The sequence below is a fragment of the Labeo rohita genome, chromosome 24, assembly GCF_022985175.1.
Source record: "Labeo rohita strain BAU-BD-2019 chromosome 24, IGBB_LRoh.1.0, whole genome shotgun sequence".
NCBI classification, from domain to species: Eukaryota; Metazoa; Chordata; class Actinopteri; order Cypriniformes; family Cyprinidae; genus Labeo; species Labeo rohita.
This window is the reverse complement of record NC_066892.1, coordinates 21,834,977-21,851,372: the sequence shown is the minus strand read 5'-3', so window position 1 is coordinate 21,851,372 and position 16,396 is coordinate 21,834,977. Positions and strand designations below refer to the sequence as shown.

Sequence of the window (16,396 nt, the reverse complement as noted above, 5' to 3'; positions counted from 1 at the left end):
CTATTAATTAAAATTTAGCAAATATACACACATCATCTGGCAAAACAGACCAAAAATACTGACTATTCAATTTGCATATACAATAAAATGCTTTTTAGAGTAAGTGTCTGTTTCTGATAGCACCTCGCAAGACTAGCAATAGGATGTGACAAATCATGATTCATGGCTGTGCCGTTAACACAGGGGAGACAAATTTGATCCTAGAGAGCTGCAGTCCTGCAGTGTTCAGCTCTAACCCTGAAAGAAAAAATCTCACCTGCCTATCCACCTTTTTCTTCAATGTGGATGTAAGACTATGGGTGAGACTTCTGGTTCATTATCCGCTGTAGGGAATAAAGAGAAGAATAACAGCGTGCAGTAAACGGTAAAACTGTTTGCATTACAAACCAGTGTGCTCATAATAAAGATAATACATTAAAATAATATGGTAAGACACACCAATCTGCAATATCAAGCAGCAAAACGAGCTGTTTTGTACAGCTGAAAATAGCTGGGGGACATTTCATTAAGGAGATTCGACCAACTCTGAGTTTAAACTTGAACTCTGAGTTAACTTACACTGAGATTGGAAACTCTGAGTTTTCGGTTTCAGAACAGCTGAATTGTGTTCAATCCACTCTGAGTATGCTGACTCTGAGTTTAGCACCACAGCTATGAAAAGTATGCTAAATGCTTAATTTTAATTCCTAAGCACTGTTATAATATCAAAGGTCAGAACAGTAAGTTATTGAACTACTATTAATTTTCATGGTATCCCACAGGCAAAAGAGAAAAAAATCTAAACATGAAGTATTAAAACAATTCAATCAGGTAAAACTTTAAGCATAAAAGGTTCATGGGTGTAGGCTACAAGATTTTACAAACATTTGACATATTAAATAAATATCACTCAGTGTCTATTTCAATGTGCAGCAGCTTTTTCCAGGTAGTCTAATGCACTTTTCACATAATTAAATGTTCCCTAATCCAAACTGTTGCATTTCTTGACTAGAGTAATGAAATTAATATTTGACTTCTACTCAGCCAACAGCAAGAAGGTTTGCAAAATAACGAAGAACAGATGACGAGGATATGGCAACAATACCAAGTATTGGAAGGATATTAAAATCCAACATGAAAAAGAATAAGAAAAAGAATGTTGCTTTTGTATTTGTAGAAAATAAAGATGGCCAAATACATTTAACAGCTGTGGTGGTGGCTATTTTTGATGGGTTTGTGCTCAGGAAACTACATAAAAATACTCAGAGTGTGAGAGTGAGGCACATTTTCTACTAATGTGCTCTGCGTCCCTGATGTTATGCAGAAAACGACCAATTAAAAATGGTACTGCTTAAATAAATACGTATGGGGATACGGCAAAAAATAAAAAAGATCCTATATATAATAAAATATAATCATAAATTTGTCACTTTGACAGTATCTGCATGATGAAAATATGTGCAATAAGTGAAAGCACCTGCACTGCAAAAAAAAAAATAAATAAATAAATAAAATAAAAAAAAAGGTTTTTGTTAGTATTACTGTCTTGTTTCTAATCAAAATCTTAAGATTCTTAAATCAAGATGTATTTTCTACATGAGACAAATGATATAAGTTATTTAGTCTTCTTAATGCAAATGGAAACGATTATTTTTCATGTTTTAAGTAAAATGCATGGATTCCAAAATACATTTTGAAGCGTGAATGAATGAATGAGGTATAAACATCGCTTACGCTTTAAAAAGGGGGAGGAGACCGAAAGAAACTCTGGGTTTAAAGAAGAAAACCTGCTCCTAACCAGGTTAGGTTCACAAAGTAAGTTACCTTGGTAACTGACTCTGAGTATAAATTACCTCTCTTTCAGAAACAGGCTTGAATTACCCTGCTTTCTTGGGTTTGACAAACCTCCCATTCTGAAAAGGAAAATCCAGAGTTCAGAGTTTTCACTTAACCTCCTTTCTGAAATGGGCCCATGGATGCAGATGAGAACTGAAGTCACATCCACAAAATTTACAAATAGCTGTGTCCACTCTTATGGTAAGAAAAAGGTGGATAGCCTAAGTAATCCTGAAGACATTGATTAGCTTGTTCAGGTACATTTAATTAATTGGAGCTGAACTCTGCAGGACTGCGGCTCTCTAGGACTGAACTTGCCTACCCCTGCATTAGTATAAAGATTATTAGCTGTTTAAACCAGGGATAGGCAACTTTGGTCCAACCACTCTCCTGCAGAGTTTAGTTGTGTTTGATTAGGGTTGGAGCTAAACTCTGCAGAACAGGACTGAAGTTTCCCATCCCTGGTTTAAACAAAGGGGGAAACCTTTTGCTTTGCCCTCTGGTTGCAATAGGAAATATCAAGATCCACTGAAGAGTTTAGCTCCAGCCCTTATCAAACACATCTCAAAAAGCTAATTAAGTTGCCCAGCCCTGGAATACATGAACACACACACACACAAACTGGATTTGTTAAACATTTTCATGGGGTCTTTTACACTGTTAAATATGTATTTTATACAGCATTTTTCACGGGACTGATCTCTATTCCTAACAATCCACGTCTGCTGGCTGATAATGAAAACCTGGGAAAGGTCTAGTATTAGTGCAATAATTTACGATCCTATATATCAATACATTCAATTACACTGAATATTTATATCAGCATATTGGATTAAGACTTTTAGCCTAAGGCAAGTTTGGTCAAACAATAAATGATTACAGTGATTTAGTTATATTACAGAACATTTTCTTGTAATTAGAGATAAACTGCCAAAGATGTGCAATAAAGTAGCTACTGTACTCCATAACAGAGGCATTTATTTTGAATAAGAGTTTGACAAATGTCTTTCCACATAAAATTATTGTACAGCATTTACATTGGCTTGAGAGAAACATATGCAAAACAAAGATACAAAACTGTTAAAAAGTTATATTCTAATTTATAAAATTGCATTTTGATTATCAGATGATTATGGCTGCTATTGTGCTAATATTCCCCATAAGTGAATTCCATTGGCCATATCGTGGCATCACTGCAGCTTCTGTTTGGAGTTAGCTCCGTTGAGAGAGGATGAAAGGCCATTAGAATGACTGTTTTTAAGATCTTCAACCTTAGCAATTCTGTCATCCTCCAACTTCCTCTTTCTGTATGTCTGCAGAGAAAAGCCATTTATTGCATAATGTTAATTGTTAAGACTGAAAGCATGACAGGACACACATTTAGCATTTTAGGTGGAGCGATTTAAAAGTAATGATCTAACCAATGTCATAGGCCATGACATAAGGCCATGGCCCCATGACATACAAGTTTCATTCCAAAATGCATCAGTATTGCCAAGTTTCCTTCACACTTAAAATCATCAGAGGCTCTCTAAAGAATAGGGGGTCAAAATTCCTTTTGTCAGGCTTGGTCTGACAATAAATTTGACTTTAAGAATTTTGACTTTAATATGACAGAACAAGGGTGGGCATTGTCCTACAGTATTTAACTCCAAACCTAATCAAATACACCTGCCGGTAATTTTCAAAAGTAATCCTGAAAACTTCATCATCCACAAGTTCATATTTACTGAAGAGTAGTTCTATTTTTTTTTCAAATTAGCAGAAGTTCTGAGTAGTACCTGCATGTAGAAGTTGACAAACAGGACGACAAGTGTGCACATGTAGAAGGTTTGAAATTTCAGACAGCCCAGGGGGAAACCACAAGGAACGACCCATGCGCTTACTGTGTGTGTTATAGTCAATACAAACTGAACCTGAGACAAAGAAGAGAACATTATTGGGGGTAAAAATCATCATCTAACACACAGAATACAATAAAAACAACAGAACAGAATAAAAAGTCTTATTAGGACTTAAAAATGAAAATGTGAAAGGGATATGGAAATGTAAGAGCACAGTGTAGTTGGATAGAAAGGTTGTACACTAACCAGCTGTGCCTGCGTGAGGTAGCGTTTCCACCACAGATATTTGTGCATGGATGGGATGGTTGACAAACCATAGTAAGAATACATGAGGACATGGATGAAACTGTTTAGTGTTGGCCCAAAGAAACCTGCACAAAGATGTTGCATTATACAGTTTGAAATGAAAAATAAGCATTTTAATGAATTGATATTGACGGTTTAAGCCAGGGATAGGCAGCGTCGGTCCTGGAATGCCAATGTCCTGCAAATGAGATTCCTACCCTGAAAAAAACCTCACCTGCCTATAGCCCTAGTAATTCTGAAGTCCTTGATTAGCTTGTTCACGTGTATCTGATTAGGGTTGGAGCTAAACTCTGCAGGACATCAGCACTCCAGGACCGACATTGTCTATCCCTGGTCTAAGCTGTTTCAATTGATGCGTGAATGAAACCTCACTAGACACTATGTAGTGCACCTCTCGTCCAATAGTTGCAAAAAGACCATTTTATGGTCTAATTTTATGGTCAAGTCCATTTTATTGGGAAATTCAAACAATAAATTCCATTTTGACACTTTCTGATATGGTGCGACAGATCACTGTATAAGCTTCTTAGTTCAAATGGCAGCAAACCTTCCTGTTTGCTAGAAGTTATAGCATGAAATAAATATAAATGACTATCTCAGATCTCATGTAATCACTCAATCAGTGTTTCAACCTTGGAAAGACGTCAATAAAACAGCTTGTACATACTGAACCGTGACTTCAAAACTGAGGTACGTACCAAATCAGAATTTTGTGTACTGGTACACCCCTTAAATATTTATCAAAGGCAAAAATGAAAATAACCATGATTTACAGAAGACTGTATGATTTAATATGCCTCGATGTAAAATAACTTTTATTTGATTCAAACACCAAAATGGGATGTGTTGTTTTAAAAACAGGTAATGTGTTTCTTTCGATACCATTCCAGAGAAAATAAATCTATAATGACAAAAATACTTTAGCTATTTGAAAAAGTATTTAGCATGTAGTAAGCTAAATGTATTAATTAACTGGATACTGTTAAAACATAAAGCAAAATCTAAGCAATTTTTTTTTTCAAAATAGTAATGTTTATAAAACTTCTGCTCTTAAACTTTGACACATTTCCTCACATCAGTACTGTCTCTTAAACCTGTGACCTTTTCTTGATGTAACTTTGTCCTTAACGCTCACTTACTCTGTCCACAGGGTATCCAGTTGAGGACACACCACCAGATGTTAAACATAGAGGCATGATGATACACATGCAGGAAACTGATCTGGTTGTTTTTCTTCCTCAGCACAATGAAGATGGTGTCCAGGAATTCAATCAGCTTAGAGAAATAGTACCACCACAGTACTTTTGCTACCTATACATGTAAAACATGACATTTTCAGTGCAAGTTAAATGTAACAACATATATATATTATCTACACAGTGTGATCTGTATTATTACAGATTTTTTTTTTTTTTTTTTTTTTTTTTTTTACATATACATTCAGTATTATTAACCCTACAAATATAGATAGATTTATAGAAAGGCATCATGGGAATTGCTGTTTTTCTTACTCACCCTGATATCTGCTTCACCAGCTTCATGCAGTCCCTGACATTGGAAACGATAACCTGCAGACCAGACTGATGATATCAACTACCAAACACATGAAACACAACATCAGATAAGAACAGCAGGCACCAATAGATAGGCACCTATTTTGCTACTGTGAGACACAAACATACATGTAAACATACTGTATGCTCACTTACCTCAACCAGCATGTATAAAGACAACATAGTAATAGAGAAGTTGTACAGCAGTAAAACATTTTTCAGTGAGTATGCTGGTCTGTTTCTCATATATTTTGTTCCCAGGTAGATTGTTAGGAGGTAGGTGATGGTGAGCAAGAATGTTGGTGTGTAGGAATCCAGCAGGAGCCATCCTCTCACACGAGTATCTGACATCAAACACACACATCACATACTGTTTACAGTATCTTTATTATACAGTATACTTCAAATTTGTATAACTTTAGTTTAAGCTTGTTAGCACAACTAATTGTTGTTCTTTAGGTGAGATGCCATATCAGTATATTATGCAGTACATCATATTAGCACTATATTGACTAGGTCAAAAAAAAAAAAAAACACATAAAAATGTATTATTTTAGCTTTGTTATCGCTTGTGTAATTAAGCCCATGTTTGATTCCGTTTAGTGTCCTGTACCATCTGTGCTTATCCAACTCATAACACTCCTACAGTCCGCAGCCAGTGGAGCTGCTCAAGGAATGTGTTGGACCTTCTAGACCAAGCGTACCAGTCGTTTCCTTCAAATGTCATTCGCTGCTTTGGAGGGTGAGCCTGAGTTCTCTAGAGAGGAGGATCCGGCTGCACTGCCGCTCTCTGGAACAGTGACAATGCCTGATTTGGATCCAGAGATGATGGCTATGCTTGGGCCGCCGAGAAGACCGGGCTCGACTGGAAACCTTCACCGAGTTCCGAGCCCTCAAGGCTGGATGATTGGTTTCTCGGGGTGGCCCACACTGGTTCTCAGCGACCCCACCCTGGCGCCATGAATGCCACTCTTTACTGGCAGAAACTGGCTGGCAGGCTCTTCCTCCCTCACCACTCTTGACGGCGGGGCTGCCAGGGGGTATAAGGAGATCCCCCAAGTGAAAAGTACTTGAGTAAAAGTACAGATACGTATAATAAAATATTACTCCAGTAAAAGTAAAAGTGCTCCTCTTTCAATTTTACTCAAGTGAAAGTACAAAAGTACCTGATTTTTTATGTACTTAAGTAAAAAAGTACTCATAGATTTATTTCGCAATTTTATATAGGCTACTTAATTGAATTTTATATTAGCACATTTTTTTATAATCCTACTGCTCAAAATACCTGGGATTTTCCCAAAACAACCACTATATGGAGTAAAAATACATTTTTGTTGTTGATATGGACTATGCTGACGAGAGTGATGTAGTAATATTCAGTGTGAAGCCAACACTGCAATGTACCTGGGGGAAAAAAAAATTGACCATCTAATTTTCACCAGTAAGATAAAAAATCATCTTCAGAATTATTTTTTTCCTTTCAAACATTGTCTGTGTAAAAACACCCCTGGACAAATGCATCACTTGCCACTTTAATAATTACTGTAATTACCATGTTCTGAACATCACATCCTTTCTTTTTCCCTCGGATGTAATCTATCTAGGTGGTTGAATAAAAATATTTGGACTTTATATCTAAAAATTCCCTCAACTTAGCACCAGCAAGCTTGTTAGCTAGACAGTTAACGTTAGCATCAGCTAACAATATTTACTTATTTTCAGGATGGTTATGAATAAATATTCATATCTGTCTACTCTAGTTGATCCAAACAATATAAAAATTCATATTGTTGCTAAACTTTTCGCAGCATTAGTTGCGCGTGCGCGCACAAGATCAATAGGTTACTGTTCGTAACCCTGGTTTCTCTGAAACATCGAGAGGAGAGATCCACCTATGGGAAGGGCATCCATACCTGACCTCTGCAAAAGCATCCAATTGCACCAAGTCTGGCTTGACAGACAGGAGCACGTGCCCAATGGCAAGTAAGGGACCACCCCTAACCCGAGCGCATAAAGCACCTGTACGCACTACCTTTCCTCAGTGAGCATATTCGCTTCTCGTGCAGCAAGCGGGGCAAACTTGGTGAATCTCTCCACTCGATGTTTCAGAGAACCGGGGTTACGAACAGTAACCTATTGAGATATTACATATATATATATATGAAGAGTTCAGACGGAAACCCCTTTAAATAGGGCCCAGGAGGCCACCATGCCTGTAGTGGAATGTGCCTTAAGGTCCTCTGGGGGCCGCACTCCCTTAAATTAATATGACATTTTCACAGACATCCAAACTGTTACATGATTCGCTAGAGTCCCTACACGAATCGTTGAACTGCTTAGAGCTACCAATTCGGCCTGTTCGCTCATTTGTGGTGAGATGTTCTCTCTCTGCAGAGAGATGTGCTCTCACTGAAACAAATTCATATGATTCGTAAGATTTATTGTGTTTTGTGTGTGCTTTGTGTCGGAGAACACAGGGGCCGAAGCCTTTATTATTTGGGTGAGAGGAACAAAGTATATGCAGTGTGGTGACACTGCTTGTGAACTTTTCCTCACAACAGACTCCCTGAACGCAGACACACAACGTCCACCGAAAATATGGGCTGGACAGCCTCAAGAGGAAGGTGGCTGACCCTTCCAAAGGAGCAGTCTTTTGAACGGGGGCTCTGGGGCAAGATGCAAGTCTGCCCCTAACGGCCGAACATCAGGCCAGCCGCTTGCGTTTTGAGTCGGTGGGGGTAGGATTAGCGGGTTTCCTGGCGGGAGTAGGTCTTCCCCAGGCCTTTGCAGAGGGTGGGTTACTCTTTTGGTGTTTCATTTTTAATTTTCTGAAAGCTTCAAGTGCAGTTATTCATTTGTCATGCTATACGTGCAAACAAATGATAGTAGATACAAATTCTTCAGCAACAGATCTCCTCTGCCCTTTAATTCAGCTTCAGCAACATTTCATTCATGCCCCCGTGACAAACACGGAGGTAGCGTTACTGGATGCGAATACGAAGTAAGTGTAACAGAGGCCAGCTGGTAGGTGCTGTGCAGGTAAACCTCACTCCCCTGATCTCAAGAGGTGCACTAGCAACTGACGCTAGAGGCTGCATTCTTTAGCCTCCTTGTTAGTGCGCCTGCCTCCCATGCCAGAGACCCGCTTGGAGCGGTGTGCAAGTAGGACCCGGGGAGAGGGGCTACATAAGCACTGGTGGGAGAGAGTTGTTTTAATGGAATTTGATGACGGCGAATGTTAAGAAGACTTTCGCATGTCCCTGAAAGACATTTGTGTACATTTGTGCTCTTTTTTTTTTGTTTGCCGTCAAAGGTTGACCACTGCTGTGTATGTATCCTGTTGCTAAATGCGGCGAAAAGTCCTCCCTGCTGAAAAGAACAATAGACACCATCACAAAATTTGTAATGGTTTTACTCATTATAATGGGGCTTGTATTGGTCTTAATGGAAATTGTAATGGACCCTGTTGGTCTCTACTGGTAATTGGTCATCTTCTATTGGTGGCTTGTTCAAACCAATAAATCCTAAAGAAATATGTCCCAAAACACACTACAGAAAACCATTTTTTAAAGGGGTGCTATTATGCTTTTTCACTTTTTGAACTTTAGTCAGTATATGGTGTGTATCTTTGGGCATAAAAAAAGATCTACAAAGTTACAAATCTCAAAATCCACTCCAAAAGGAGATATTTCGTTTTTAAAAAAAAATCCCCTTTTCAAGAACTACAACGAAGGCGCCTTTGGATTACAATATTTGTTTTCCGCATGCAATGATATCACAACGCGGTCCATTAGAATATCATTAAATTATATCCAGCCCACGGAAATTCAATTGTTGGAGGCAGGGTAGGGACGAGGTGGGGGATTAGCCTAACTTTACCGATGCAGCGCGGAGAAGCGCTTCAACAAGCCGCAGCGTGGTGGGTATAAACACAAGCATTGACTAGAGTTGCAGCTTCAGAGCTGTAATGCGCCGCAGACGTGTGCAGTACAGGGGGTCAAAACAGATGCAGAAGCCGCGATCTACTCCAGTTGCCGCGCCTGAGCCATAACGCGCTGCAGACGTGTGCAGTGCGTGGTAAGAGATTTATTAATCATACAGTGTAGATAGCTTTACTTATAACGCGAGTGTTTTTTAAAATCCATAAACTTGCACTGGAATAGGCTAGGCTAATCAGTGATGATGTTCTTTGATAATGTTAGACTGCTTTTAGCCTTATGCTGGAGCTGGTTTCGGGCAATGAAACTAAGTATATAAATAATTAAATACATTAGCACGATAATATCATGTATTGGCAATCTCACAGGCTAACGATAGGACCCAACAATACTGTAGCGTATAATTTACTCACCGTCCATGCATTCTAGGTGTATATGACTTCTTTCAGACAAATGCAATCAGAGTTATATTAAAATTTATCCTGGCACTCTGTAACGCCACGCCAGCAGAGGGAGCCCTTGCCCATGTACTGACTGTTACCGCTCCCTCTGCTTCTTCTTTGGTTATTTCCTGTTTGGCAGCCATTTAAGGAGGGCCATGTCAAACAGGCCTCGCGAAGTATTGTTTTGCCTGTGCGGACTCTACCAAGCGTTTTCCTGGTGTTTTTGCATTATTTCCATGGTCATTGTTTCATTGTTTTTGTTTTTGCCATCGTTCTTGTCATAGTTTCATAGCCTTGTTTCATTGCCTTGTTTATTTTGTTACTTTGGATTGCTCTCTGGTATTTTGACCTTCTGCCTGTTTTTTGGATTATGCTTTTGTCTTGCCCTCGGATGTTACTGTTTGCTGGTGTCTGACCCTGCCTGTCTTGACCACGATCTGTACAATAAAGCTCGCACTTGGATCTATCCACGCTTTTGACAAGTCCCGTTACAGAATACCTCGCCACCCACAGATCCAGCAGCTTACATGATACAGATCAACCATGCCTTTCATGCCTTTTTCATCTTCGCCAAGGTAACCGGCCTATTGAAGATTATGTCATGGACTTCTGGGAAATCTGTCACTTAGTAGGCTTTAATGACGTGGCACTAAAGGACATTTTTCGTTTTGGCTTAAAACAAGAAATTGACCCTTACTGGACGCTAGAACGATATATTGACTTTGCTCTGCAGATGAGTGGCTCTGCATTTACTGTGGCGATCACTGATGAGAAACCCTGCCATCGTCCAGTATCTGCCACACCAAAGTATTTACATGTTATGTCCGGAATGCTCACGCCATGCCTGCCGCTCCACGGCCTGGTCACGCAATGCCTGCCGCTCCAGGGCCTGCTCACGCCATGCCTGCCGCTCCAGGGCCTGTTCATGCCACGTCTGCCAAGCCACAGCCTGCACTCGTCACGTCTGCCAAGCCACAGCCTGCACTCGTCACGGCCGCCCTTCCAGAGTCTGCACCTGTCATGGCCGCCCTCCCACAGCCAACTCACAAGATGGGCACCATCCCCAAGCCAGTTCACAAGATGACCACCATCCCTAAGCCAGTTCACAAAATGGCCACCCCATCTGAGTCTCCAGCCAAGATGTTCGCCACGCCTGAGGCCAAGGTCATCCTACCAGAATCTCGTCCCGACATGGCTGCCATACCCAAAGCAAGTCAAGTGATGACTGATCTTCTGGTGTCAAGTCAGAGCTGCACTTTCAGTGCCAAGTCAAGTTACAGCTGTGTCTCCCGAGCCACGTCAAGTTACAGCTGCTGTTCCTGAATCAAGTCAAGTTACAGCTGTTCCCAAGTCAAGTCACGTTACAGCTGTTGTTCCTGAGCCACATCAAGTTACAGCTGTTGTTCCTGAATCAAGTCAAGTTACAGCTGTTGTTCCTAAGTCAAGTCAAGTTACAGCTGTTGTTCCTGAATCAAGTCAAGTTACAGCTGTTGTTCCTAAGTCAAGTCAAGTTACAGCTGTTGTTCCTGAGCCACATCAAGTTACAGCTCTTGTTCCTGAGCCACGTCAAGTTACAGCTGTTTTTCCTGAGCCACGTCAAGTTACAGCTGTTGTTCCTGAATCAAGTCAAGTTACAGCTGATCTTCATGAACCAAGTCAAGTTACTGCTGTTGTTCCCGAGTCAAGTCAAGCCACAGCTGATCTTCAAGAGCCAAGTCAAGCCACAGCTGATCTTCATGAGCCAAGTCAAGTTACTGCTGTTGTTCACGAGCCAAGTCAAGTCGCAGCTGATCTTCACGAGTCAAGTCAAGTCACGGCAGACCTCTCTGAGTCAAGTCACGGCAGACCTCCCTGAGACAAGTCAAGACACAGCTGCGCTCCTAACAGAGCCTCTTCACGACATGGCTGCTATCATAGAGCCTCACCAAGCCACGGCTGTCCTGCCAAAGCCTCGCCAGGTCCCGTCTCACCTTCCAAAGCCATGTCACGTCGCAGCTGTTCAACCAGAGCCTCATCGTGTCCCAGCTGATCGTCTAGAGCCTCGTCACTTCTCAGCTGACCTCCCAGAGCCTCGTCAAGTATCAGCTGACACCCCAGAGCCTCGCCAGGTCTCATCTCACCTACCAGAGCCTTGCCAGGTCTCGTCTCATCTCCCAAGCCACGCAGAGCCCAAGCTCCCAAGCCACGCAGAGCCCACTCTCCCAAGCCACGCAGATGAGTTCTTGACACTCTCTAACCTCACAGCCTCCACACCCTCAAGCCCGACAGGCATCCCACTGTCTACTGTGCTGCCAGTAATGGCGGTCACCATTTCGAGCATGTGGGCTGCACACTGCACTTTGGAGGACTCATCTGTCCACGAATCAGCTCCAAAGGACTCGTCTGACCACAAGTCTACCCCTGAGGCCTCGTCTGTCCATGAGCCTGTGCCAGAGGCCTCTCCTGTCCACAAATTTGCGCCAGTGCCTCCAGAGGTGTCAGCTTATGCTGTAGAACCTCCCAAGGAGGCGGCGCCCATTCATGAACTCACTGTCTCGTCTGTCCACGAGTCCACTCCAGAGATCTCGTCTGACCATGAGTCTGTGCCAGTGCCCCCGGAGGTGGCAGCTCCAGCTGTTCTGGCCAAGAAGGTCGGTCCCATACTCTCTGCTCTGCTGTGGAGATTCCTGCTCTCTTCTGCTCTGCTGTGATGGTCGTCTGCTTCACCGTGGAGATCTTCAGATTCATCTGTTCCATTGTTGGGATCTTTGCTCCTGTCTGCTCTGCATGCCCCGCTATGGCTCCCTGCTCTGCCTGCCCTGCCATGGCTCCCTGCTCCTCAGAATCTAACATGGTGGATTTCTGCTCCAGTGTTCCACTGTCTGCCCCTGCTCCACGGCCCAGGTCCTCCGGTGTTCCACTGTCTGCCCCTGCTCCACGGCCCAGGTCCTCCAGTGTTTCACTGTCTGCCACTGCTCCACAGCCCAGGTCCTCCAGTGTTTCACTGTCTGCCACTGTTCCACGGCCCAGGTCCTCCAGTGCTTCACACCACGCCAGCAGAGGGAGCCCTTGCCCATGTACTGACTGTTACCGCTCTCTCTGCTTCTTCTTTGGTTATTTCCTGTTTGGCAGCCATTTAAGGAGGGCCATGCCAAACAGGCCTCGCGAAGTATTATTTTGCCTGTGCGGACTCTACCAAGCGTTTTCCTGGTTTCTTTGCGTTATTTCCATGGTCATTGTTTCATTGTTTTTGTTTTTGCCATCGTTCTTGTCATAGTTTCATAGCCTTGTTTCACTGCCTTGTTTATTTTGTTACTTTGGACTGCTCTCTGGTTTTTTGACCTTCTGCCTGTTTTTTGGATTACGCTTTTGTTTTGCCCTCGGATGTTACTGTTTGCTGGTGTCTGACCCTGCCTGTCTTGACCACAATCTGTACAATAAAGCTTGCACTTGGATCTATCCTAGCCTTATGTGCCAGACTGGAAGAAATGTATTGTAATAATGTAAATTATGTTAAAAAATAATGCATTTTTTGAACCACCAAGCATGAAAGCATGTTCTAGTACAACCCCGAAACAAAATCAAGACTTCGTAAAAGAGCATAATAGGACCGCTTTCAAAGTTTTAATGGTTAAGTTGATGGTTTGTAATGGTATTTGTAGTGGAAACCATTAGAATTTTTTTGTGATGGTTCTATTGCTTTTTTCAGCGGGGCTATCTGACAGTAATAGTATAACTAAGGTGTGAACATGTCTATACTGTGCTTCGATAATGCGACTAAAATAGGAATACTCCACATGTCTTAATTTGATTTGTGTTTACTTCAAATATGACTTTAACCTGATTAAGGTCATCAAAAATCTCTGTTTACATGGTAGATTCTTTATCAGAGTATTGTCTTAATCATGTTCATATCAGATTATTGTTGTCCATGTAAACATAATGATTGGTTCATTGTCTTGTTTATTTTCAGGTGTATCTTATTAGTTATTAGTCCTTGTATATATACAGCTGGCATGCTTCCTTTGTCTCATGCTTCCACCAACTCTGTTGGTGTCGGTGAGTTCGGCCAGGCATGTTTATGTCACGTTCAAGTCAGTTCAAATCAAGTTCTAGTGCTTGTGTTTATGTCATGTTTTAGTTATGTGCACAAGCCAATAAAACTCATCTTTCCATTTAAAGGAAAATTATAGAAAATGATAAAGTACTATTTGTTCATACACAAAAAAAACAATCCATTTTTCTCTTATTTGACATAATATCAATGTACATAACACAGAAATGGCTGAAAATTGCAGAAATTTGTTGATTTCTGAAGGGTCCCAAAACACCAAAGTTTTTGGGTGTCTTTCTGTGTCTTTCTGTGAGGACCCCAGAGAAAATAAATAAATCAGCATATTAGAATGATTTCTGAAGGATCATGTGACACCTAAGACAACAGCTGATGAAAATTCAGCTTTGCATCACAGGAATAAATTATATTTTAAAGTATATTAAAATAAAAAAAACATTATTTTATATTGTAATAACAGTTTGCAATATATCCACCACCTGCAGCATCCTTCCGGATAATTTAACCCAAAAAAAAAAAAAAAAGTTACAGACTGCAGCTTTGAAAATATCATATTTCAATATTCAATGTAAAACATTAATCTCATAGCATTGTTTATATGAAGGCAAACCAAAGCTGAGAATACATTTGCAGTTTACTGATAAATGGAAAACAGAACTAAAACATGACATAAACACAAGCACCAAAACTTGACATTAACTGACTTGAACGTGACATAAACATGCTTGACCAAACTCACAGACACCAACAAAGTTAGGCAAAGGAACCATGAGAGCTATATATATTTACAAGAACTAATGATTAAAAAGATACACCTGAAAATAAAAACTTCTAATCTTTATTGGACATGCTATTGCCTGTTAGTCTAAACCTGATATGACATACTGGTACAATGCAGTACAGTACAAAGTACTCTAGTTATCTAAGTGTTATTAATACAGGTAATACAAGTGATATTGTGACATAACAAAGATTATAACCAAACTGATTATGTGCTATTTCACAAGATCTGAATTCAAGTAACCTTGTTGCACAAAGTTCAAGACTATATGTTATTAAATATTATATTATACATATTTTCATACTTATTACATGCATAGAGATAAGAGGGTTAGGTTTATAGTTAGGTTCACTTAGAGCAGGGGTAGGCAAATTGGGTCCTAGACAGGGCTCCAGACTACGACTAAAACAAAGCTGAGGTCGCCACTGGAAACTATATATATTTACACTTAAAATTTTTAAGTAACACTTTTTTTTCCTGATTGTTTTTGAAATCACATCTTTTGTATGTTCATGTATTAAACTGACACAACGCGTATCAAGTTGTAGTGGAATTTTGCCATCTCCCTCATTAACTTAACTGGGGTGAGGTTCCAAGTTCAGTGGTCTAAGCATTCCCTAGGCTGGTGAACTCCGTGCTCCTTAATCTAGTGGTCCCAAGTGGTGGTCCCACCAATTCCTAGCCCTGTGTTTCCATGTTTAGTGGTCTCGGCAGTCCCTAGCCCAGTGTTCCCAAGAGGTCCCAAGTCTGGTGGTCTTACTACTCCCTAGTCTGGAAGTGCCCAATTTCATCAAAGTATCATATTTTTATTGCCAAAATGTTATATTAAAAAAAAAAAAAAAAAAAAAGATCTCTTAACATTACTAATATTTTCCCAACATATTTAATAAGTATATAATATTGCAGTAATTCTTGGGTCTAAATTAGCCCATGATTTAAGCATAATATTAAAGTACAAATTCTGTAATACTGCACCGACTGTATACCACAAGTAAACTTTAAGTATATTGTTAGTTTACTACAGGTAAGTATACAGTTAGCTACAATATATATTTTTAGCTGACCGTTTTAGTTTCTGAAAGTAAATTTTGAAGAATACTTTCTGTAAACTTCTACTTTTATAAACATCATACATACAGTTTACATATTATTTGTACACTTCAATTTTACACTATTAATACAACTAGTACAACTATTAACATACTATTTTTACATAGGAAAAATAGAGTATGCCCATCCATCCTCCAAATCACTTGTCCACTCTAGGTTCACAATTGCATTTTGTTTTTACATTCAGAAATAGTGTAGGGTAGTCGGCGCCGATAGCCTTGTGGGTAGCGTGCCGACATACAGCGCCTTTGCGGAACAGGCGTCCCATGTTATGTCATAGGCTTTGTACTTTACTTGCATCGATGTAAAACATCATCAAACAAGTCGTGTTCATGTTGTATTCCGAGTCTTCTGAAGCCATACGATATCTTTATTCGAAGAAGAGAGTAAAACATAAGGTTTTAATCGCTGAAAATGATCCTGCTCTGTTAATGCGCTCACATCTCATTCAAAAAGATACTCCCAAACATTAGTATGATGCAATCGGTCACGAGACACAAAAGAGCCTATGGCATTTCACAACCAAGGCTGACGTAACGCTGCTTCTGGCTGAAG

At 40.4% G+C, this 16,396-nt stretch overlaps 1 protein-coding gene across 1 annotated transcript in view; it reads right to left on the bottom strand.

The window, feature by feature from the left end:
• Window positions 1-2,776: 2,776 nt before the first annotated feature.
• The window catches only part of elovl2 (ELOVL fatty acid elongase 2), a 28,049-nt gene continuing 14,429 nt past the window's right edge, over window positions 2,777-16,396 (bottom strand). The window contains exons 3-8 of the mRNA XM_051098077.1: window positions 5,675-5,862; window positions 5,481-5,558; window positions 5,105-5,276; window positions 3,906-4,030; window positions 3,597-3,731; window positions 2,777-3,128 (exon numbers count right to left, since the gene is read on the bottom strand). Coding sequence (XP_050954034.1) covers window positions 3,006-3,128; window positions 3,597-3,731; window positions 3,906-4,030; window positions 5,105-5,276; window positions 5,481-5,558; window positions 5,675-5,862 — 821 coding nt within the window. The 3' untranslated portion in view covers window positions 2,777-3,005. The remainder of the gene's footprint in view (window positions 3,129-3,596; window positions 3,732-3,905; window positions 4,031-5,104; window positions 5,277-5,480; window positions 5,559-5,674; window positions 5,863-16,396) is intronic.